At 45.8% G+C, this 23,353-nt stretch overlaps 1 protein-coding gene across 4 annotated transcripts in view; it reads left to right on the forward strand.

Annotated features, from left to right (window-relative positions):
- Positions 1 to 20,214, forward strand: part of C5H21orf62 (chromosome 5 C21orf62 homolog) — a 34,033-nt gene extending 13,819 nt beyond the window's left edge. For 3 of the 4 annotated variants that reach the window (XM_029603575.1, XM_029603573.1, XM_029603576.1), the window contains one exon: positions 18,748 to 20,214. In XM_029603575.1, the coding sequence (XP_029459435.1) occupies positions 18,774 to 19,463 (690 nt within the window). In that variant the 5' untranslated portion in view covers positions 18,748 to 18,773 and the 3' untranslated portion in view covers positions 19,464 to 20,214. Of the gene's footprint in view, positions 1 to 13,148; positions 13,323 to 18,747 lie in introns of all 4 variants that reach the window. The other variant, XM_029603574.1, reaches the window with a different exon arrangement.
- The last annotated feature ends 3,139 nt before the right edge of the window (positions 20,215 to 23,353 follow it).

Below are 23,353 nucleotides of genomic sequence, written 5' to 3' on the forward strand. Positions count from 1 at the left end.
TGACACAGTGAGATGCTGCCAGTGATTCCCTTGTGGCATGCCCTCCCTGGGTGCGCATGCGCATCACTTCTCCCTCTTTAAAGGGACCGCAGCGGGAAAGGTCCCCGTGGCCCCTAGAGATGACATTGTCAATGCTGCCTTATAAAAGGGCAGACTCCCAATAGCAGGATGCCTTGGCAACAGGTCTCCTGATTGTTTAGTAGTGCAAGTTGCTTCAGCGTTCTTCGTTTTTAGTTCCTGTGATAATTGTCTTCAGTTCCAGCGTCCTTGTCTTCAGTTCTTCAGTTCCAGTGTCTTCATTCTTCAGTCCCAGTGTCTTTGTTCTTCAGTTCTCCTTTGCCTCCTGTGTTGCCTGCCTGGTCTCTCCTTGCCTTCCTGCCCTGCATATCCATCTCCATCTCCATTCCCTTCGGACGGACACTCAGTACTGACTACTGCCTGACTCCTGGATGTTCTTGAATGTCTCCTGCCACTGACCACTTTTTAATTCCTGGATATTCTTGAACGTTGCCTGCCACCGACCTTTGCCTGCCACCAGATATGCCTCACTTATGCCTATTTCAACCAGAAATCTCGATGGATCTCATCGCCATCTGCAGAGGCCCCCACCTAAGACCTGCCAGCCGCAGCACCCAAAGGCTCAACCCAGGGGGAATGTGGGCTGGTAAAGGTGAAGCTCCATTTGGGCTTCTGCTCTCTCCTGGTCTGCCTGCCATCGGTGGGGACCTGCAGGGATCCTCCTTGCAGGTTGCGTCAACCCTGCCTCGGGCTAAGGGTCCACGAACTCAAAAGCTCCATACAGGTTACCCCTGTACCTACTGTTAAGGGTAGTAACTGCCGCTCCATACAGGTTGCACCCTTGCCTTCTGTTAAGGATAATAACCTCTGCTCTGTGCAGGTTACCCCGTGCAGAAGATTTACACTTAACGTTAACATAGGTTACCCCATTTTTTCATTTCCATCTTCTAGCCTATAGGGATCTCTATTTATCCCATGTCCTTTTGAATTTCATTACCATTCTCATCTTCACCACCTCTTCTGGTGGTGGGCAGGGCATTACTTGCATCAACTACCCTCTCTGTGAAGAAATATTTTGTGATGTTAGTTCTGAGTTGCCCCTCCCCTGGAGTTTCATTACATGACCCCTAGTTCTGCAGTTTCCTTTCCAGTGGAAAAGGCTTGTTTGTGAATCAGTAATACCTTTCAGGTATTTGAAGGTCTGTATCATATCTCTTCTATACCTCCTCTCCTCCAGGATATACATATTCAGGTCCTTCAATCTCATCTTATATGGCTTTTGATGCAGATCCCATACTATTTTTATCACCTATCTCTGAACTGCTTCCATCCTGTCCTTATCCTTTTTGAGATAAGGTCTCCAGAACTGAATATATTACTCCAGGTGAGGCCTCACCAAAGACCTGTACAAGGGCATTATCATCTCCTTTTTCCTGCTGGTTATTCATTTTTCTATGCGCCCAGCTTCCCTCTGGCTTGTCACATTGTTTTGTTACCTTCAGATCACCAGATACTATTATCCCAAGGTCCCTCTCCCAATTCATGCATATTAGTCTTTCAGCCCCTATCTCAAACAGTTCTTTTGGATTACTGCTCCTTAAATGTATGACTCTGCATTTCTTGGCAATGAATAACAGCTTCCAAACTTTCAATCACTCTACACGCTTTCTTAAATCACCTTTCATTCTCTCTACTCCTTCAGGCATGTCCAATCTGTTGCAGATCTTAGTATCATCTGCAAAAAGATATATTTTTCCTTCTGACCCTCTGCAGTGTCTCTCACGAAGATATTGAACAGAATCGGTCCCAAAACTGATCCTTGAGACAATCCACTTAACACTGTTCTCTCTTTGAAGTAAGTTCCATTTATCATTACACACTGTCTCCAGTCTGTCAACCAATTTATAATCCATTCCACCAATTTGTCACCCATTCCTAGACTTCTCATTTTATTCACGAGCCTCCATTGTGGGACTGTATCAGAAGCTTTGCTGAAAGCCAAATAGATCACATCAACTGCTTTTCCTTGATCTAATTGTCTAATCACCCAATCAAAAAAATCATTCAGATTTGTTTGACAGGAACTTCCTCTGGTGAAACCATACTTAGATACTGCAACCCACTGTATGGAAGATAGTTTATTATCCTTTCCTTCAACAATCTCTTCATTAATTTTCCCATCACTGACGTAAGGCTAACCGGCCTGTAGTTTCCAGCCTTCTATCTTCTGCCACTTTTATGAAGCGGGATCACTGCTGCTCTTCTCCAATCCTCGGGCACCACTCCTTGTTCCAGGAATTTATTGAACATGTCCTTCAGCACGCCCACCAGCACATCTCGGAGTTCCCTTAGTATTCTGAGATGTACCTCATGGGGCTCCATCGCCTTGTCCACTTTCAGTTTTCCTAGTTCTTCTCATATATTCTCTTCTGTAAATGGGGTTGCATCTATCCCACTCCCATCCATGCTTTTGTCAACTGGCATTGGTCCAATTCCAGGGTCTTCTTTTGTGAATACTGAACTGAAATGTTTATTTAATATTTCTTCTTTTTCCTCATCTTTCTCCACACATTGCTTCTTTCCTTTCATCAATTTTACAATGTCACTTCTGGCCTTCTTCCTTTCTCTGATATATCTGAAAAATGTTTTGTCACTTGCTTGACCTCTGTAGCTGCTAGGCAGCTACCCCATCAGAAAGGGTCCTTACTGAATTATGCTCAGGCCTGCTCTAACTGTCTTCTTGAAGACTGTTTGACTCAGCAAGATCCACACTATAAGAACTTCCCTCACAGTTCCCTCGGGGCCTCATCATTGAAGCACCTTGACTCCTTGCTTTGGCCAAACTTGCGCTTGTTCTTGTTAATATGTGGCCTTGCCTTGCCTTGTTTCCTTGTGGCCTTAGCAGTGGTGTACTGGGGGGGGGGGGGGGGGGGGGCGGGCAGGAGGCCAAGGCCCCACCAGGCTGTAGGCGGATCCCATCCCACCTGGGTGCCCATATGGAGAAGGCCCCACAGTTGCTGGGGATCCAGTCCCGCCTGACGGCCCATATGGAGGAGGCCTAGCTGCTTCTGGGGATCTCATCTCACCTGGTGGCTCACATGGAGGAGGTCTAGCGACTGCTGGGGAATCCAATCCCACCAGGCGGCCCACCTGGAAAAGGCCTAGCGGCTGCCAGGGGATCCCATCCTGCCCAGTGGGCCACATGGAGGAGTCCTAGCAGCTGCCGGGGGATAGCATTCCAACCGGAAGAGAGGGAGCCAGAGAATATTCAGTTTCAGCAACTGTAGTAGTGGCACCTTGTGTGTGTTTCCTTGATAAAGAGGGAGCCAGCTTTTCTGTATATGGGTGCTTGAGAGAGAGGGTAACAGTGTGTATGTGTGTATGTCTAAGAGATAGGGAGCTAGAGTGTGTGTGTGTGTCTCTGAGAGAGAAGGAGCCAGCACGTGTGTGTGTGTGTGTGTGTGTTTGTTTGTGCCTTAGAGAGAGAGAGAGCCAGAGTGTGTGTGTATGCCTGAGAGAGAGCCAGTGTGGGAGTGTGTGTCTGAGAGAGAGGGAGCCAGCGTGTGTGTGTGTGTGTGTGTGTGAATCTTTTGAATGAGCATTTGTGTGCGTCCGTGTGAGCATGAGGATGAACATGTGTGTATATGATAGAGGAGAAAGTTTGTTCACCTCCCTTCCCCTCCCATGAATCCTCTACGACCTTAGGGTGACTGGAAGTCAAAAGTTCCCAGTTATGGAAAGTGGGTTATTCTTTACATCCTTATTGATTTTAATTAATTAGGTATTATTTGATGTGTATGCTATTTTGAGATAATTTATTGGTGTTTGGAAAATTAAAAAAAAAGTTTTTAATTATTGGATATTATTCTGTTCATCAGCTGTTTTGAAATAATTATTTTTATTAGTATGGTTTTACTATTATAATTGATACTTTAAATTTCTTGATTTTATTGTTTGATGTTTTCTGAGGAAAAGTGATGTTTTTGTTTTTCCATTGGTGCATTACATACAGAGTCTGACTTGTGGTTTTGAGTTCAGTTTTTATCTGAACCTTTGCATTTATGCTTTGTAGTCACTTTATTATGTATTTGGTGAGGTTCTATTTTTTGCATGTGTGACTGAGGTTAAGTATTCTGCTAAAGTGTCGTTTCTATGAAGGGATCTATAGCAGCTTGGATTGTTCTGTTTTCCTAATAGAAGGTGTATTAATGTTTTAGGGCCTGATGTAATGTTTGCAGGGTCGCCTTTTCATAGGTAGGGTTGTAACTGTTTGAGCGCTGGCAGTTAGTGCTGTTTTGAAATGGGAGATTTATTATATTGTAATTATAATTTAGTTTTCTCATGGCTTTCTGAGGACCAAGCCCACACCCAACATGCATTACAAGTGCTTTTTGGCTTTAAAGCAGGGTTTTCTGGTTGACACTATAGCAGTACATGGAAATATAATATATATGTTCTTGTGTTATTTTTATTTCAAAAGACTGTACTCTTAGGGGCAGATTTTAGAAAAGTACGTGCGCCCGGCGCAAAGAAGGGTACGCCGGATTTTAATAGATACGTGCGTAGCCGCGCGTATCTTTTAAAATCCAGGGTCGGCGTGCGCAAGGCTGCGCAAAATCGGCAGCCTGCGCACGCCGAGCCATGCAGTCTACCTCTGTTCCCTCCGAGACCACTCCGAAATCGGAGCGGCCTCGGAGGGAACTTTCCTTCCGCCTCCCCCCCCACCTTTATTCCTTTATCCTCGGGCAGGCGTAACTTGCGCGCGCTGGACCGGCATGTTCCAGTCCGGAGGCTGGTCTGGAGGCCGCGGCCACGCTCCCGGGCCGGAACCATGCCCGCGGCCCCGCCCCTGGAACGCCCCCGATGACGCGTCGGCCGCGCACGCCCCCCTGACATGCCCCAACACGCCCCCCCCCCCAGGAAAGCCCCAGGACTTACGTGCGTCCCGGGGCTTTGCGCACGCCAGCAGCCTATGCAACATAGGCTCGGCGCACGCAGGGGGAGCTTGGGGCAGGTTTTCGGGGGGTACGTGCGTATCTTACGCACGTACCCCTTTGAAAATCTGTCCCTTAGTGCCCTTATTCATGTAAAATCTTGTATTATAACTGCATAATTTTAAATTGTGTGTGGAGTGGGCTGTGGTGGGGGGAAGGCTGCGCACAAAGCTGTAAGATTCAGTTAGGGTACCTAAAACCCTTGCACTGGCCCTGATTAGAAAAAGAATACAAATTAAATGCTAAAGAAAACAGAATGAGGAGGGGCCAGCACAGTAATTGTTTGCACAGGGCAGCAAAAAAGCTAGCGGTGGCCCCCTATGGTGATGCACTAGCAGGTTTCCCATCAATCCCTAGTGAGAAGAATGGGACTGAGAGAAAGTGACTGGAGGGGATTACGGTTTTGATAGAGGGTCAGTGCTGGGGATGAAGGTAGTAGACAAAGTGTGACTTTTGGAAATGAGGGGGATTGAGAGAGAGAAAGAGAGTGAGACTTTTAGGGATAAGAAGGGTAGGGGACAGAGAGAAAGAGACAGGGGATGCTGGGGGAGGAAGAGGAGTGTATGTATGCACTGTCTTTCTGACACTTCTTTGTGCTGTATTCCTGTATACCAGTGTTAGACAAAGAATGCAGAGGACTCTGACTACGTGCTGGAATGCAGCCAGCCAACATCCCAGACCCATTAGCTGATTGGTCTAATACATTCCCAAATCAGATGTATTGCACTTATCTAGAAACAACACTCTAAGGGGTAGATTTTCAAACCGCGCGATTTGGCCTACTTTTGCTGGCGCATCAGGCGCCAGCAAAAGTACGCTGGATTTTAGTAGATACGCGCGGAGCCACGCGTATCCGCTAAAATCCGGGATCGGCGCGCGCAAGGCTATGGATTCTGTATAGGCGGCGCGCGCAGAGCCGCGTAGCCTACCTCCGTTCCCTCCGAGGCCGCTCCGAAATCGGAGCGGCCTCGGAGGGAACTTTCTTTTGCCCTCCCCTCACCTTCCCCTCCCTTCCCCTACCTAACCCACCCGCCTGGCCCTGTCTAAACCCCATCCTTACCTTTGTCGGGGGATTTACGCCTTCCAGAGGGAGGCGTAAATCCCCGCGCACCAGCGGGCCGCTAGCGCGCCGGGGCGCAACCTGGGGGCGGGTCCGGAGGGCGCAGCCACGCCCCCGGACCGCCCCGGGCCGTAGCCACGCCCCCATGCCCGCCCCCGGAACGCTCCTGACACGCCCCGCGCTTCGGCCCCGCCCCTGACACGCCCCCGACACGCCCCCCTCCGGAAACCCCGGGACTTACGCGAGTCCCGGGGCTCTGCGCGCACCGGTAGGCCTATGTAAAATAGGCTCACCGGCGCGCAGGGCCCTGCTCTCCTAAATCCGCCCGGATTTGGGCGGATTTAGGCGAGCAGGGCTCTTAAAATCCGCCCCTAAATATGCTCTGATTGGTCAGTATGAAGGGTATATAAGGTTGTGCACATTACTGGAACATTGGGTAATTGGGTGTCTTACAATTGTATTGACCTGTTACTCCCCGGAACAAACTATTTCCTCGTGCTTTGTTCCAAGGAGTAACAGGTCTATACAATTGTAAGACACCCAGTTACCCAATGTTCCAGTAATGTGCATAACCTTATATACCCTTCAGGAGATTTACATGAGTGTCCATATTATCTGCTTTATGGAATCTGTCAGCTACTTGCGACCTGGATTGGCCACTGTCAGAAAAGATCCTGGACTCAATGGACCATGGTTTGACCCAGCATGGCATGTTTTATGTTCTTATGTTATGAATGAGGGAAAGAAAGGGATGGGAATGAGGGAGGGAAGGTGGTGAGTGACTGAGAGGGAAGGCATAAGTGGGTGGGAGGCGATGAGTGACTGAGAGGGAAGAAATGGGGTGAGTGGGAGGGAGAGGGTGAGTGACTGGGAGGGAAGAGGGATAAGAGTGAGGGGAAGGGAAGAAGGGGGAGTGAGTGGGAAGGGGGAGTGAGGAAGTGAAAGAGAGGAGTAAGAAGAAGAGAAAATATAGAAGGGTTTTCTGTGTATATATCTGTGTGTATATATCTGTGTGTATATGAACTTGTGTGTATTTTAGAGAGGAGAAAATTTGTGTATTTCTTCTTCCTCTTCTCCCCTACCTTCTCTCCACTAATCCATAACAATCTCAGGGTGACTGAAAATCAAAAGTTCCCATGTATGGAGAGGGGGAAACTGTTTATCCTTATAAGTTTTATTGTATTGAAATATTTTATTTATTTTTTGGAAATCCTTAATGGTTTTTTATCCTTATTGTTCTTATTTATTAGATGCTCTATTTGTCTTCTTGCCTTGCCTTGTTTCCTTGTGGCATTTGCAACCTTCTTGCCTTGGGCCTCCAAGCAGCCCTCCTTGTCTGTGGCCTGTCTTGTCTTGTCTTGTATTTTCCCTGTCTTGCTATTAGTCCCTTTGCTTGTATCTCGATATACCTTGCCCCGTTCCTGTGTACCTGCCTTGTCCCTGTCTTGTCCTGTCTGGCCTCCTTGTGGTCCTTCGGTTTCCTATGGGTCTTTCAGTGGCCCTTCTTGCCAGTGGGTCTAGATTTCCCGGCGGCTCTTTTGTTTATTTTTGCCTTGTCCATGTTCAAGTGTGGCCTGTTCAGGCCTTCTTGAATTGTTCTGTTTGCTCTAGTGTTCCTTGCCTGTCTGATTATTTGTCTGGTTCCCTGTGTGTTTTCTGTGACCCTCCTGTTCCAGTGGGTCTCCTAGTGGCCTACCCTGTCTCTGTGTTCCCTGTCTGGTTCTTGTCTTGTCTAGGTCTCTCAGTGGCCTACTTAGCCTGTCTGAATCCTGCCTTGCATCCCTAGTACAATTTAGCCTGTATTTTATCCTGTTCCCGCCTTGGTGTGTTACCCTAGGTCCACCCTTGTTCCGGCCTTGCCTTACTGTGTTTCAGCATCACATAGCCTTGTATTCTTGTTCAGTATTTCCTTGCCTACTCCAACCTTGCTTGTCTGCTGCCAGCCCTGATCACATTCAGCCATGTACTATTTCAGGAAAGTTTGCTGGCCACCAGAACCTGCGGGCTCACCCTAAGAGGAAGTGATTTGTCAGGCAGAAACCTCTGCTATGCTCTGCCGGAGAGCTCTGTACTGCTTCTTTTGGGGGAATCCCCTTATTAGGCCAGCCGTACCATGACAGAGATCCTTTCTTCTGCTTGACTTTTTGCTTTCCTGATTCTTTCCTTGTCTCCTTTAACTTCACCAGATATTCTTTCCTGTGTTCCTCTTTTTGGGAACCATCGTATTTCCTGAATGCTGTTCTTTTTGCTTTTATTTTATTAGCCACCCCCTTTGAGAACCAGATGAGTTTCTTTCTTCTCTTACTTTGGTTTTTCTATCAATAAGCAGGCTGAATTAACCATGCTGTTTGGGTGACATCATCAATGGTGCTCTTGTGGATGTTATTTCAGGAAGCAAAGCTTCGAATGCTACTGCAATTGCGTGGCATCAGTCGCCTCGGTGCTATTTTTTCCACACTCGGGCACGGGCGTGTTTTTCTTTTTTCCTTCAGTCTCCTTGCGCGGACTGTATTCTTGCATTTTTTAAATGTCTTTCGCGTCAGCGATTCCACAGCAGCATTTTTCAGTGCTCTACAGTGTCCAGAAAACCGGGCTTCAAATATTGTCAGTGTGGACACATAATGTCCATCACTGACAATCATGATTACTGCTGCTCTGTTCAGGTTTCGACCATGATCAGGCGTCCTGCAGCAAGCCATACATCAGATCTTGACAATTGTATGGAACATTTTTTCACCTTGGTAGCCAACCATACTTCCCAGTCACGTACCAATCCTCGCCAGATAAATATCTTCTGTCTCTCCAGATAAACAAACCGAACCTCAGCTTTCTCCGTCAGTTAGCCAAGATTCTCCACCGGAGGGTTCTCCCTCCAGCTTGACAGGCATCTATCCAACCCTCAAGAGGAGCCCCCTGATCATTCTTCTCCCCTGGAAGACCTAATGTATGCTAAATTTGTAGGGAAATTGGGGGGAGTACTGGGAGTGGATGTAAAGAAGCTGCCCGATCCCAGAGAAGAAATCGTTGGAATACTGAAGATTCTAGAGGTGCCAGCGGAACCCTCAGCTCTACCCTCCCACAAGATTCTGGACGCAATGCTCTTGAAGACATGGGAGTCTCCACACCTCATCCTTCCAGTTTCCAGGAAATTAGACCTCAAGTTTAGATTACAGAAGTCGCTGATCTACAGCGTGATCCAACTCCCACACGCTTCTGTTGTAGTGGAGTTTGCTAGGAAGCGAACTAAAAGAAACAAATTGCACGCATCGGCACCTTCTTCCAGGGAGCACAGGCTTTTGGATGAGGTGGGTAGGAAAACTTTCCAGAGTGCAATACTAACATTCAGGATACAACAGCACCAATTTTACATGGTTAAGTATCTATATGAGTGCTTGCAATTGTTAAAACCATTCCTCTGCTCTGAAACAGGTCAGCCGATCACCCCACAACCCTTCTATGACATGGAAGAAGGATTGAGACACCTGTTGAGAGCTGTGTATATGAGTCATTCGAGACCTCCTCCTGTGCGTCTGCCACAGCAATTGCAGCGCATTGGCTGGCTTGGCTCCAATCCAGCTCCATCAGAGAAGATGTCCATGACAAGCTGGCGAACCTCCCTTGTTCAGGAAACAATCTTTGGTGATCAATTAAAGGACACAGTGTCCCAAATCAAGGAGCAAACAGTAGCAGTATAATCGTGTCTTCCATATCCAACTCCCAGTCCATATCTAGGAGATTCTACCAACCATATAGAAAATCTTTATATTATCAAAGGAGGCCTTTCAAGCAATTTCAGTCCTTTTGACCGCAACCCTATCAACAGTTTACTCAGCCTCACATGCAGTCTCAACAGAGAGAACAGAATCAACAGAAGCCATCTCAGACAACAACTCAAAACCCACCTCAGTCTGTTTGAAATCAGCACAGCCACAGCCTCTTTTCCTAGTGGGAGCATGAAATCGTCACTTTACTTCAGAATAGTCTGGGATCACCCTAGACCACTGGGTTCTCAACATAGTAAAAGAGGGTTATCGTCTCGATTTCACTACAATACCATCCCTTCCCTGTCCTCCCAGAGGGTCGAGAGATGTTTCCCAGTTGCCTCTCCTTCAACAAGAGGTTCAAATATTACTCCAGCAGAGAGCCATCCGACTGATTCCAAAACACCAGATCAACATGGGCTACTTCTCCCTGTACTTTCTGATACCAAAACGGTCCTGAGGACTTTGTCCCATTCTGGATCTAAGCTCCCTAAACAAGCACATCCAGAGAGAAAAATTCAAGATGACTTCACTCAAACTAGTCCTCCCATTCATCCAATGGTATGACTGGATGTGCTCTCTGGATCTCCAGGATGTGTATATGCACATCCCAATACACCCTTCCTTTGGCAGTTCCTCTGCTTCCAAGTTGTCTCGATGCAATACCAGTACAAAGTGCTTCCCTTTGGTCAGTCCTTGGCCCCCAAGGTTTCACCAAATGTTTGGCTGTGGCTGTTGCTCACTTACGATGCCAGGGAATCAGGATATTTCCCTACCTAGATGAGTGATTAATAGTGCCCCAAACATTGTTATAAAACCATCTGGAAACAACCAGCACATCCCTTGAATCTCTCGGTTTCCTCATAAACTATGAGAAGTTGGTACTCAAAATGACCCAGAACCTCCAGGTCATAGGGGCGTGAATAAACTCCACCCAGAGCCAAGCCTTTCTGCCACAAGACAGAGTGGAGAAAATTCGGAATATCTGCACGGAATTACTGAGATCTCAGTCCATCAAGTGCATCAATCTGACCTCGCAATTCATGTGGTTTCTCATACCCGTTTACACATTTGACGTATACAATGGGGACTAAAATCTCAATGGTCCCAATATCTTCAGCCTTTGACAATGAGGATAACCCTCTCGGACTCCATGCATAGGGAAATTCATTGGTGGCTGCACCCGGAAGTGCTGAATGTGGGGTCCGCCCTTCAGGAACCCTCTCACACTCTCGTCCTCACCACAGACGCCTCCACGCATCTTCTTCAATACAAAACTCAGGGTCTGTGGTTGTTGACAGAACAAGCCTACCAAATCAACCTCCTGGAACTCAGAGCAACGAGGTATGCTTTCAGAGCCTTTGCCCATCTACTCAAAGGCCATACCCTCATGATCCACATGGTCAATCAGGTGGCTATGTTCTATGTGAACAAACAGGGAGGATCGGGGTACTAGATTCTCTGCAGAGAAGCAGTCTGGATTTGGGAATGGACGGTAGAGAACTCAGTAACCCTTCGTGCTACATATTTGCCAGGAATAGCAATCACTTTAGCGGACCACCTAAGCAGAGTATTTCACCCGCACGAGTGGTCTCTAAAGCCCTCAGTAGCCAACAGAACTTCCAGAAGTGGGATCTCCCCTGTTTAGACCTTTTTGCCACAGAGCACAACTGCAGAGTCAAGAACTTTTGCTCGATCTGCCCCAGCCGCTTAAGAAGAGCCCAGAATGTCTTCCTTCTCTCTTGGTCAACCGGTCTTCTGTATGCCTTTCCTCTGAGCCCTCTGATCTCCAGAGCAGTTCAGTTTCTTCTGGACAAGGCTCGAATGATTCTCAATACTCCAGCCTGGCCAAGACAACACTGGTACGCGTATCTGGTGCAGTACTCAGAGGACCGATCAATACACTTAGGTCACGCGCCAGATCTCAGGACTCAAGACGGTGGTTCCCTTCTTCATCCTCTCCACGCTTCCCTCAACCTGACTGCCTGGATGTTGAACGTGAAATTTTGCAACAGCTAGCTCTTTCCCTGAGCATTCAACAGGTCATCATAGTCACCAGGAAACCTTCGACTAGAAGAAATTATTCCTTCAGATGGAAAAGATACATTAAATGGTGCCAGGACAACCTAGTTTTACCCTTCTCCTCGACATCGAATGAACTCCTTGCTTACCTTCTTCATCTCTCGCAATCTGGTCTAGCCACGTCATCTATCAGAGTGCAATAGCTGCCTACCATGACAGAGATTGGGACTTTTCCGTGGCATCCCACCCCTTGGTACTTCGATTTATGAGGGATCTTCTCAACCTTCACCCCTTGGTTCAAACACCACCAGTGCCTTGGGATTTGAACATAGTCTTCTCTGCACTCAAGAAGCCTCCCTTCGAGCCACTTCAGACTGCCCACTTGAAGTACCTTACTTGGAAAGTGATTTTCCTAGTAGCTATCACCTCAGCTCGTGGAGTAAGTGAATTTCAAGCTCTAGTACACTTCTCACCCTATCTACAGTTTTATCATGACAAAGTGGTGCTCAGAACACAGCCCAAATTCCTCCCGAAAGTGGTCTCAGCTTTTCACATCAATCAAGCTGTTTCCCTACCTGTCTTTTTTCTCAAACCACATAGTAACAAGAGAGAAGCATTGCTCCACACTCTGGACTGTAAAAGAGCTCTAGCTTATTGCAAATAAAGGACTCAACTTTATCACCGCTCCTCACAGCTATTGGTTTCCTTCAATCCGAATTCACTTCATGTAGCGATCTCCAACTGGATTACAGACTGCATTCATTTCTGCCATGAATCTGTCCACACCACGCTACAGGGTCCCCTCAAAGCGCACCAAGTACATGCCACCCATTGCTCATCTCCAACACATACCCATAGAGGACATTTGCAAGGCTGCTACCTGGTCATCTATCCATATCCTCACCTCTCACTACTGCCTGGATAAATTGACAGCATCTTTAGCAGAGTGGGACACACAATGTTGTTGTACGGGGTGGGGAAGAGATGTCCACTGAGAAATCAAGGTAAAAAAAATAATAGAAAAGAGACCAGAAATTGTTCCGCGTTGGCGCACAGGGATGGGGTACTAACCTGAGAACTCATCCCTGTCTATCAGTTTCCTTTTTTCTTTTTACCGGAGCTTGGGACTCCCAAACAGCATGGCTAATTCAGCCTGCTTATCGATGGAAAAAAGCAAGTTTGCTTACTGTAAACAGTGTTCTCCATAGATAGCAGGATGAATTAGCCATGAATACTTGTCCTCCTCCCTGGACATGTCCTGTCTAACATTACTATTTCATGGTCATTCTTCAGCTTTACAATACTACTGAGGAGACTGATGATGCGCTATGCGTGGGAAGAGCCGCACAGATGCAGCAGCATTCGAAGCTTTGCTTCCTGAAATAATGTCCATGAGAGCACCATTGATGACGTCATCCAACCAGCATGGCTAATTCATCCTGCTATCTACGGAAAACACCCTTTACGGTAAGCAAACTTGCTTTTACTTTTCTGACATAAAGGTTTGTTGCCTTTATTATAGCCCCTTTTAATTTAATCCACTATTGTGCCACCTCATCTTTCTTCCAGTCTTCTAGCTCTTCCTCAAGGTAATACCAAGGTAATACCAACCTTATAAAACCTTATGCAAAAAACCTGGGTATACTCATCGATTCCAGACTCGCAATGACAAATCACATATCGGATATTGTAAAAAAAATCATTTTACAAAATATTTATGCTAAAAAAACTTAAACCACTTCTTCTTCCAAAAGATTTTCGCTCGGTCACCCAAGCTCTAATCCTATCCTCTCTAGATTATTGCAATTCACTATATCTTGGCTTGCCGCAATCAACCATACAACCTTTAAAGCTAATTCAGAATACTGCAGCCCGAATGTTGTGTAATGTATCTCGATGAGACCATATTTCACCTGTTTTGCAATATTTGCATTGGCTTCCCATTCCATATCGTATAACCTACAAAATCCTATCCACAATTCATAATCTGCTCTATAACACTAACGCTATTTGGTTATGCTCACTTCTAAGAATTTACAGACCGACTAGGCAACTCCATTCCCTAGATAAATGTATTTTAGAAATACCAACAATAAAATCTGCTACTTTATCTCTAACCCGTAAACGAGCATTTTCTGTAGCCGGCCCAATAATGTGGAACTCACTTCCAGAACATATCCGACTGACAGCCAACCGTTCAGAATTTAAGAAACTACTAAAAACCCACCTTTTCTCCAGTGCATACAATCTATATTAAAATCTTCATACTACATTACTGTATATAACTTTCAACTGTTTAATCTTGTTTGTACTAAGTATTGTAATTATGTTTTTAATATGTGATCAAATTATGTATGTCTGAATATGTGAACCACCTACATGGATAGTTTACCTACCCATTGTGCGGTATATAAAACGTTTAAATAAATAGATAAATAAATAAATAAAAGTCTCCATTTTACCAAAATCAATATTTTTGAAATCCAAAACTTGGATCTTTGTGTGACCTCTCTTCATCCTGGTTGATGATCACTGGTGCTCAGGTGAGCACCTGCTTGGACATTAGAGACATTATTCCAATTTGTGAGCACTAAGTCGAGTATCACTCCCTCTCTCGTAGGTTCCATCACTATTTGTTTAAAGGGCATCCACTATCTCTATATGTCTTGTGGATTTTGCAATAGGGATACTCCAATCCATATCCAGTAGATTGAAATCTCTAATTTAGGGGTAACCTGCATGGAGTGGCAGTTACTGCCACGGAAAACTTGCTGGGCAGAGAATATTATGATACTATGTTGCTAACTAGCAATACTTCTTCTTTACCTGGTTCGTGCCCCGCCCGCGGCCGTCCTGTGCACGGGCCTGCTCACCTTCATGGTTCCACAGCGGGTCCTGGGACGACCTCCCTTGCGGTAGTTGCCAACCCTGCCAGGCCCCAGCATCCTGCAGGGGTGGTCGCCGGGCCTTCCACTGCGCGCCAGGCCTCACGCTGAGGCTCGGCAACCTCTGCCATGTTAGCCACGCCCCTACGCGCGCACGGACCGTTCAGACTCATGTAGGGCCAGGGGCGGGTCTTAGCTCTGTGGCATGCCCTGATTGATCCCTCGATATAAGGAAGTTCCTGCCTATGCTTCCTTGCCTTGGCAATCGGGTTGGTTTGTACTAAGATTGCCTCTGCATTTGTTCCTGCTCTCGCCTGTTCCTAGTCTCGTTCCAGGATCCTTCTGTTCCAGTTCTGTTCCTGACTTGTTCCTGCATCCTAGTTCCTGCATCCTGCTTGTTCCTGTGTTCGTCTGTCTGTCTACCCAGGTAGTACCCTCGGACTATCTTACTGGTACTGACCTCAGCTTGCTCCTGACCTGCCTGCCTCAAAGACCTCAGCTTGTTCCTGACCTGCCTGCCTGCCGCCTGCCTCAAAGACCTCAGCTTGCTCCTGACCTGCCTGCTTGCCTGCCTCAAGACCTCAGCCTACCTTTGACGTCGTCTGACCTCCATTACCTGACCCCAGCTTTGCTGACCATTCCTCAGACTGACCTCTGGATCTTGACCTTTGCCTGCCTGACCTCGTCTCCAGATTCTGCCTCTGTTCCTCGCCTTGTCATCACCAACTCTGTTCTGGTTCTCCTTGTTCCAGCCAGCCTCCAACTTCGAACCCGATCACTCTCCCCGTGTCCGTGGGCACATCGGACTTTCATTCTCTCAGGAGACCCTGCGAGGCCCACCTAAGTCCAAGCAGCCCGGGTCCCTATGGGCTCCTCCCGGAGGGACCTCAGGCTTCCAGTGGTGAAGCTCTTCACAGCCTCTGTCTCCTCCAGTGCTCCGCCCCCCTGGGGACATTTACCTCCTGTTCCATTTCAGGAGACATTCCTTCACTGTCCCAGGACAAGGGTCCACCCCCGAGCGCAGCATTACCCACCTTTTGAATGTCTTCAACCCGATTTCTGTCCAGTTCTTCTGTTTGAGTTGGAGGTCAGTAGACCACTCCATTGTATATAGAATCACAATTTTATTTTTTTAAGACAGCCCATAATGCTTCTTCCCTACTTCATTCTCTTACATTTCACTTGACTGGATATTGCATTTAACATAAAGCATTCCCCATTTTCTGTCCACTCTGTCCTTCCTTAACAGGTTATATAGCCCAATCATGAGACTCACTGAACCATGTCTCTGTAATAGCAACGATGTCTGTAAGTCCACCTCCATCATTAGGGCCTGCAGTTTTGGGATTTTATTGTCAAACTATGAGCATTTGTGGTCACAGCTTTCCAGTTTTATCTTTTCAACTTGCTGCTCTTTCTAATCACCTTTTCTATTCTTGTGCTTAGGTGTGGAATATTGAGCTGATTGATTTTGTTATTTTCTGCTCCCGACTTACTCCCTTGCTTGGGGGTGACATGCCAATTTCATTGGCAACCTCCTGCCACCCCATCCTCTAGTTTAAATGCCTGATAATATATGACCTGAAGTTTTCATTTAACATCCTCTTTCCTGTCACGAAGAAATGTAGGCCATCCTTACCCTATAGCCTTTTACTGTTCCATACCCAGCCCCATCCTCCAATATATACAAAACAATATTCTTTACATCATGTTTTGAGCAATATATTAAAATTATTTATATGACTTAGCTTTTCCTTGAACAGGTAAATACTTCAGAAAAGGCAGTAATCTTTGCCATGTGTCTAATCTTCTTCCTTAGATTTTGGAAATCTTTCTGTATTGCTTGGACACCATTTCTAGCCAGATCATTGTTCCCTAGATGGATGATAATATTGATATCAACGTCCCTACTTTCTTCTGTTATTGCATTGAAAATCTGATTTGCATTTCTACTGGCTGAAGATACTGGAAGATATTTAACTGTTGTACCCCCATCAGAAAGCATTCTCAAGTTAGTTCCTCTGATGACTGAGTCTCCAAGTAGAAGAAGCTTTCATTTTTTTATATTTGGTAATGTTAAAGGGTTTCTGGGTGCATTGGGTGACTTCTTTCCTTTCAGACATGACTTCATTTGCTTACGCAAATGTATGTTGAAACAGTCCTTGCAAGAAGCAGGGGTAAATACAGTGATCCCACACCAGAGAAACTTGATGGTCCTCAGAGCTTTAAGAAGGAACTCTAGGAACATCTAGGTGTTCCCCCACAATTTGAGGACTCAGAGGTCAAACCTCTTGTATACTCAGTAAGAACTGATAAGTTCTTTAAAACGTATTCCCAGATGTTCAATGATATTGAAGTGTCAAATTATTATATAGTTTCATGTGTTGAAGTATTGTCTAAGTGTGTCCTAAGTCTGTCAAGAAGAAGTGAAGGTTTATTTGAATCTGGAACGTGGGTGGGATTGGTAAAGCCTCTCCTTAAAATGTGAGTGTAGTGATGACTTCTATACCGCCTTCCTTGAACATAATCAAATCCAATTTGTATCCCTGAATAGCCTGCAGTGTATAAGCTGGGTCCTGCCTTTGATCCAGTTATATATAAATACAGTAAATTCTTGTTTGAAATGCTATTGCTGAGAGGGATTTAGAACTGCAGGGGCCCCAAGGAAGCACAAACTAATGATCTGGTAAGCCATAGGGCTCCAACTTAAACCAGACAGTCAATATCAGGAGGTTGGTGGTGGCCAGGTATTATATGGTAAGGCCATAGTGAGATAGACAGCTAGATGTTCAGGCAACAGCCTCACTAGTTTCGGTAGCTGTTTAGCCTATTACAAAGCTTAAGAATATTAAACCATAAAAAATGACATACTTGGTCAGCTCAAAGGTTCATTAAGCCCAGTATCCTGTTTGATAAGACATGAGGAGGTAGTAAAACATGAGGGTTAGGAGGACCTGGGAGTTGGATTAAGTATGGGCATTTATATGCTCATTTACCCAGAATGGGAAAACAATAAGGCAGGGCCTTGGCCAGGCCACAGCTCTCCATTCCCTGGCTATCTATGCTACAAGCAATCAAACTTCTGAAGCTGGCAGCTGGGCTACATCCATACCTGTGTACATGAAAATAACTGGACAGAAAAAATGGGCCAACTGATCTTTAGCTGCTGTTATTTACTGTCAGGCCGATACAGTACAGTGCTCTCCAATGGAGCGCACTGTTAACCTGCCATTGGACACGCGTTTTCCCTTACCCCTTATTCAGTAAGGGGCGGAAAAAGCGCGTCCAACCCGCCAAACCTAATAGCGCCCTCAACATACAAATGCATGTTGATGGCTCTATTAGGTATTCCCGCGCGATTCAGGAAGTAAAATGTGCAGCCAAGCCGCACATTTTACTTTCAGAAATTAGCGCCTACCCAAAGGTAGACGCTAATTTCTTCGGGCACCGGGAAAGTGCACAGAAAAACAGTAAAAACTGCTTTTCTGTGCACCCTCTGACTTAATATCATGGCGATATTAAGTCGGAGGTCCCGAAAGGTAAAAAAAGTTAAAATACATTTTAAAAAATTTGAAGTCGGGTCGAAAACCGGACGCTCAATTTTGCCGGCGTCTGGTTTCCAAGCCCGTAGCTGTCAGCGGGCTTGAGAACCGATGCCGGCAAAATTGAGCGTCGGCTGTCAAACCCGCTGACAGCCGCCGCTCCGGGCCAAAAGGGGGCACTAGGGACGCGCTAGTGTCCCTAGCGCCTCCTTTTGCCCGTTTCTACCGCCGGGCCTCATTTAAATACTGCATCGCGTGCACAGGCAAGTGGCCTGTGTGCACGCCGGGAGAGTGGGTGTTTGCCCGCTCTCCCGCGGACTTTACTGAATTGGCCCATGTGTTATGCTAAGTACTGTATTGTATTAACATGACCATTACTTTGCGTTGAGACATTTTCTGTAGAACAATTTCAGGTACGTTCCTTTGTCTTCTCATTAGCTGATAACTCTTGTTTTATCCCTGCAGGAAAAGTGATAATTTCTGTGGCTTGGATGCCTGTGAGAAAGATGTTAGGACCTCTCACTAAGCACCACCTCCTGAGAACTGGCCTCCTGGTCTTCTGGATCGCTCACAACTTTGTTGCCGGTCAGAAGAACACCACCCTGATTTTCACCAGGGACAACAACATTCGCAACTGCAGTTGTTCCAGTGACGTCCAGGACTGTGATTACAGTTTGGCCAACCTGATCTGCAGCTGTAAGACTGTCCTACAGCACACGATTTCCAGAGCAACCCCGGGCCCCAGTTACAGCAGTGAGCTGACTCTCTGGTTCTCAGACACCTCAGCTTTGGCCTTGCTGCTGAATTTCACGTCCGTGCACGACCTCAAGCTTTCCCTGTGTGGAGCTGCCCCACTTCCATCAGAGTACTTGGCTGTCCTGGGACTGCGTAGGCTGCGGGTACACAGCAGTGCTGCCACCAATGCCCCAGACCAGAGCCTGGTAATATACAATATAAGTGACAGGACAGCAAAGGATGGGCCGAAGCAGGAAGCAAGAGAAAGCAAAAACTTCTTTTATATTTCTTACCTGGATACAGCTCTGTTCAACGGTTACTCTTTGTTGAAATCCTACAGTGTGGTAAATGTTTCCAGCATTTCAGACCACTTCCCAAACCTACCGTACTCTAACACAATCACAGATGTCCCCAACCAAACCTATATCGTAACTCTCATTTACTGATGCTAGTTATGGTGATTTTTCCAATTTACCGTGAGAGACTGCAGTTCCTTTCACAAACTAATAATAATTGATTTCTCTAATGATTTGCCCTGACCGGTGTACATGCCTGCATCCATGCCATATCCCAAATGCTTTATGAAGGAGAAGAGGATGCAAACAGGAACTCTTTCCTCCCCTCCATCCTCCACCTCATGCTTTGTTTAGAGTGTAAGAATTTGAAATCAGAATCTGCTTGTGTGTGCCGTTTTCATAAAGCATGTTACTCAAATAATATATCTCTCCCTTACTCACATAGCATTGTGTGCATTGATGTTGAGATGTAAATAATAATAGTAAATGCGTCTGTGACTTCTGGCCTATAGTACCAGGTTTGTTGTCACTAAGTCTTTGTGTGATTCTTGGCTGATATCTTGATTGCCCGGTCCTCAGTTTACCAGCTCTAAGGAAAGGTAATACTATTCATTAGAATATGGCAAGGCGTGCTGTATGTGTCCATTCCAACAAACCTTGGGTGCAAATAACCAAAGACTAACTCGGGATACCCTGGAATACCTTCATCATGTTGCTATAGGGAGCATATTCCTTGATGTTTTTGGTTTTATTTGATTTTAAAGTTAGTAATGTCATACCATTGCTTTCACCTTTGCATTGTGATGTGGGTGTGACTTTTCACCCAATCACCTGGAACTTTTCATCTGACATCATCAAAGCTCTTGTGAGATAATGCTAATAAAATAAGAATGATTTTAAACTTTCTTCTTACATTTTCTGCTATCCAAAAAATGATGTGCTATGCAAGAATTGTAACACCCTGGACTATTCTGTGGATGAAACATTGCCATTTAGGCCAGCTAGGGAAAGACTCTGGGCCAGATAGTTTGATACCTTTTCATGTCTGATTGGTCATGCTGTATCCAATGCTTGATGCTATTTGTGATATCATAGTCATAGATTGTACCAATCTGCTCCCCAGCATCCGAGGCAGTCTGACATTGTGCTCCTTTCTCATCATGTCCTTTGTCATAAGTCAAGAACTGGGTGTGAAAACTTCTCTTCTGACCCCTGGCTCATTTCACATAGGCCACCTGAGTGGGAATTTGAACCATTCCCCCTGAAGCATCCGGTCTCAGGGCTTAGGAGAACACCAGCACAGGAGATGAAAGGCCATCCAGGCAACACAGAAACATGAGCTGTTGAAACATAACCCACGGAAGGGTGGGCTTGGTTTTGTGTAAGTAATAGCAGGGAGCTGGTATGACATTAGTGGAATTTCAAGTGTACAAAATCATATATGAATTCAGAGGCAGTGAAGGCGTTACCTATTTGGCTTGAGGACAGCGAACCTCCCACTGCCAGGCCTAGAATTCCTTTCATTTTTGTGTCAGAGACATTGCTATATTTCTGGGCTCTCCAAGATGCCAGTGATGAAATGGAAGTACAGAGGGTTTTCCTCAGCAATTCTGCATTTCCTTCATAAATCTGCTCAAGCAATGTTCCTTTCTTTTTGGAGTAAGAACTGCACCTATTGCGTTCCTCCAAAAACTATTGGAATCCATTAGATATTAGCAAAATATTACATAAGTTCATCATTCTAAATCAGTGGTTCTCAACCTTTTTCCCATCGTGACACACCTGACAGACCACGCTCACGTGTGACACATTGCTATTACAATTCATAGTGGAAAAAAAATAAAAGTCCAGTATTATTTTTATTGTTAAAAATGACACAAGGGAAAGATAAGTACTTTCTCTGAATAGAAATTGCATAAATAGTAAACATCCCATAACAAAACACCAATTTCCAGCACTCAAACAGTAACCACCTTACCTAAGAAGAAAAAGCAACACTGAAAATATTACACCAGGCCTTACAACACCGATACACCTCCTATGAGGAAAACGGACCAAGCCAGGCTGCTATAGAGCCCTTTACAGAAACTACACGCCAGCAGAATACCTCACCTCTGTCACATGTGCAGATCCTCACCTAACAAAGAATAAAGAAATCATAAAGCATAACTGGAAACATGCAGACAAAAGCTGAATTGGAAACCACAAAATGCCAGAGAGACTGTATGCAGTGTAACAAAGGAAAAAGAGAATCACCACCAGTCCTCAAAACAAATCAAGAAATATAAAATCAATAGCAGTAAAACCATACTAACAAAAAGAACAGATTTCAAAATAGCTGATGAATGGAATATCCATTAATTAAAAACTCATATAAAAAATTTACCAATAAAATATTTCAAAATAGTAGACATAAAGTTCCAATAATGAAAAATAAGGATAAAAAATGCTTTGCTCTGCATACCTGGGAGCATTTGATATCCAGGAGCCCTGAGATTGTTTTGAATTCACAGGAGGAAGGATGGTTTGCTTGCATCTTTCTCTCTCTGTCATGCACAAGTTCTCTCTCACACACTGGCTCACAGTCACACACATATACACATGCTCTCTCTCTCACTTACACAGGCGCTCAATCATGCACACATACACATGCTTTTTCTCTCTCACTAATATAAGCTCTTAATCACACATTTACACACATGCTGTCTGTCTTTTCACACTTACACACAGGCTTTCAATCACACACATACATGCTGTCTTTCACACACATAGGCTGTCATTCACACACTTGCACACATGCTCTCTTTCACTTACACACAGGCGCTCAATCACATACTCCCATGATCTCTCACCTACACTGGTTCTCAATCACACACAGACACACATGCTCTCTCTCTTACTTATACACACAGGCTCTTAATCATACATACACATGATCTCTCTCACACATTCAGGTTCTCAATCATTACATTCATGCTATCTCTCTCACACAGGCTCTCAATCACACACACATACTCTCACAAAAACAGGTTTTCAATCACTCACATACATGCTGTCTCACACACACAGGATCTTAAATACATATGCTTGCTCACTCACTCACTGTCTCTCACCCCCTACCGAACTTGCAACAACAGCAGCCTCCTCCATTTCCTGCATTAGCAGCAGCAGCAGCATGTTGTGGGACGCGCCCTTAGGCCCGGTTAGGAGCGCAGAGGTGCGGTCCCATCTAAGGAAGGATGTGAGCCCTTGGGCCGCGGCATGGCTCAGGGAGGAGCCCCAAGACACACCGTGGGAGGTGAGCTGGTACGAGCACGGGTGGAGCAGGAGCGAGGCTGGTGTGAAGACAAAGCAAGGATTAACCGGAACAGGAACTAGGCAGGCTCAGCCCTCCACTGGACCTACACACACCAATGAGATCCAGCAATGCAATGCTGATCTCGAGAGTAGCCCTCCGGCCACTCGAAAGCCCTTTCGGACCTGCCGCTTGGGAACGATGAGTGCATGAGGCCAGACGGAGGCTGAGGGCAGGAACATGAAGACACGGACGAAGGCTTGGATAGTCAGAAGACTCAGATGCAGGCTTGGATACACAGGAGACTTAGACGCAGACTTGGATACACAGGAGACTGTGTGTGGACAGACGAGGGACCTGGGAACTGGATGAAGAGCTGAAGGTGAGACAGACAAAGTCAAGACAGGAACAGCGGACATCAGGAACATGGCACCTCAGGACATAGCAAAAACTGAACAGGCAGTGTAAAGTTATGAAGCAAATCAAACAGAAAAAATACTTTACACCACACATTTACTCCACCAAAATTTAAAATCTGAAATATACCCCTTAATGGAGGAAAAAGACCTCAGAGCCCACTGTGTGGGCCCAGAAAGAAGAGGCAGTAGCATCACCTGAAATAAGAGGTGGACCATTATATAGGAGGGAGTGTGGTGGGGTCAAATCTATGAGCAGGGATAGCGCAGGTGCAGTGAGGGTGGATTGAGCCTGCCAGGAAGGAGAGTGCAGGTACAGTCAGGTGGAA

Source organism: Rhinatrema bivittatum, chromosome 5 (assembly GCF_901001135.1).
Source record: "Rhinatrema bivittatum chromosome 5, aRhiBiv1.1, whole genome shotgun sequence".
NCBI lineage: Eukaryota > Metazoa > Chordata > Amphibia > Gymnophiona > Rhinatrematidae > Rhinatrema > Rhinatrema bivittatum.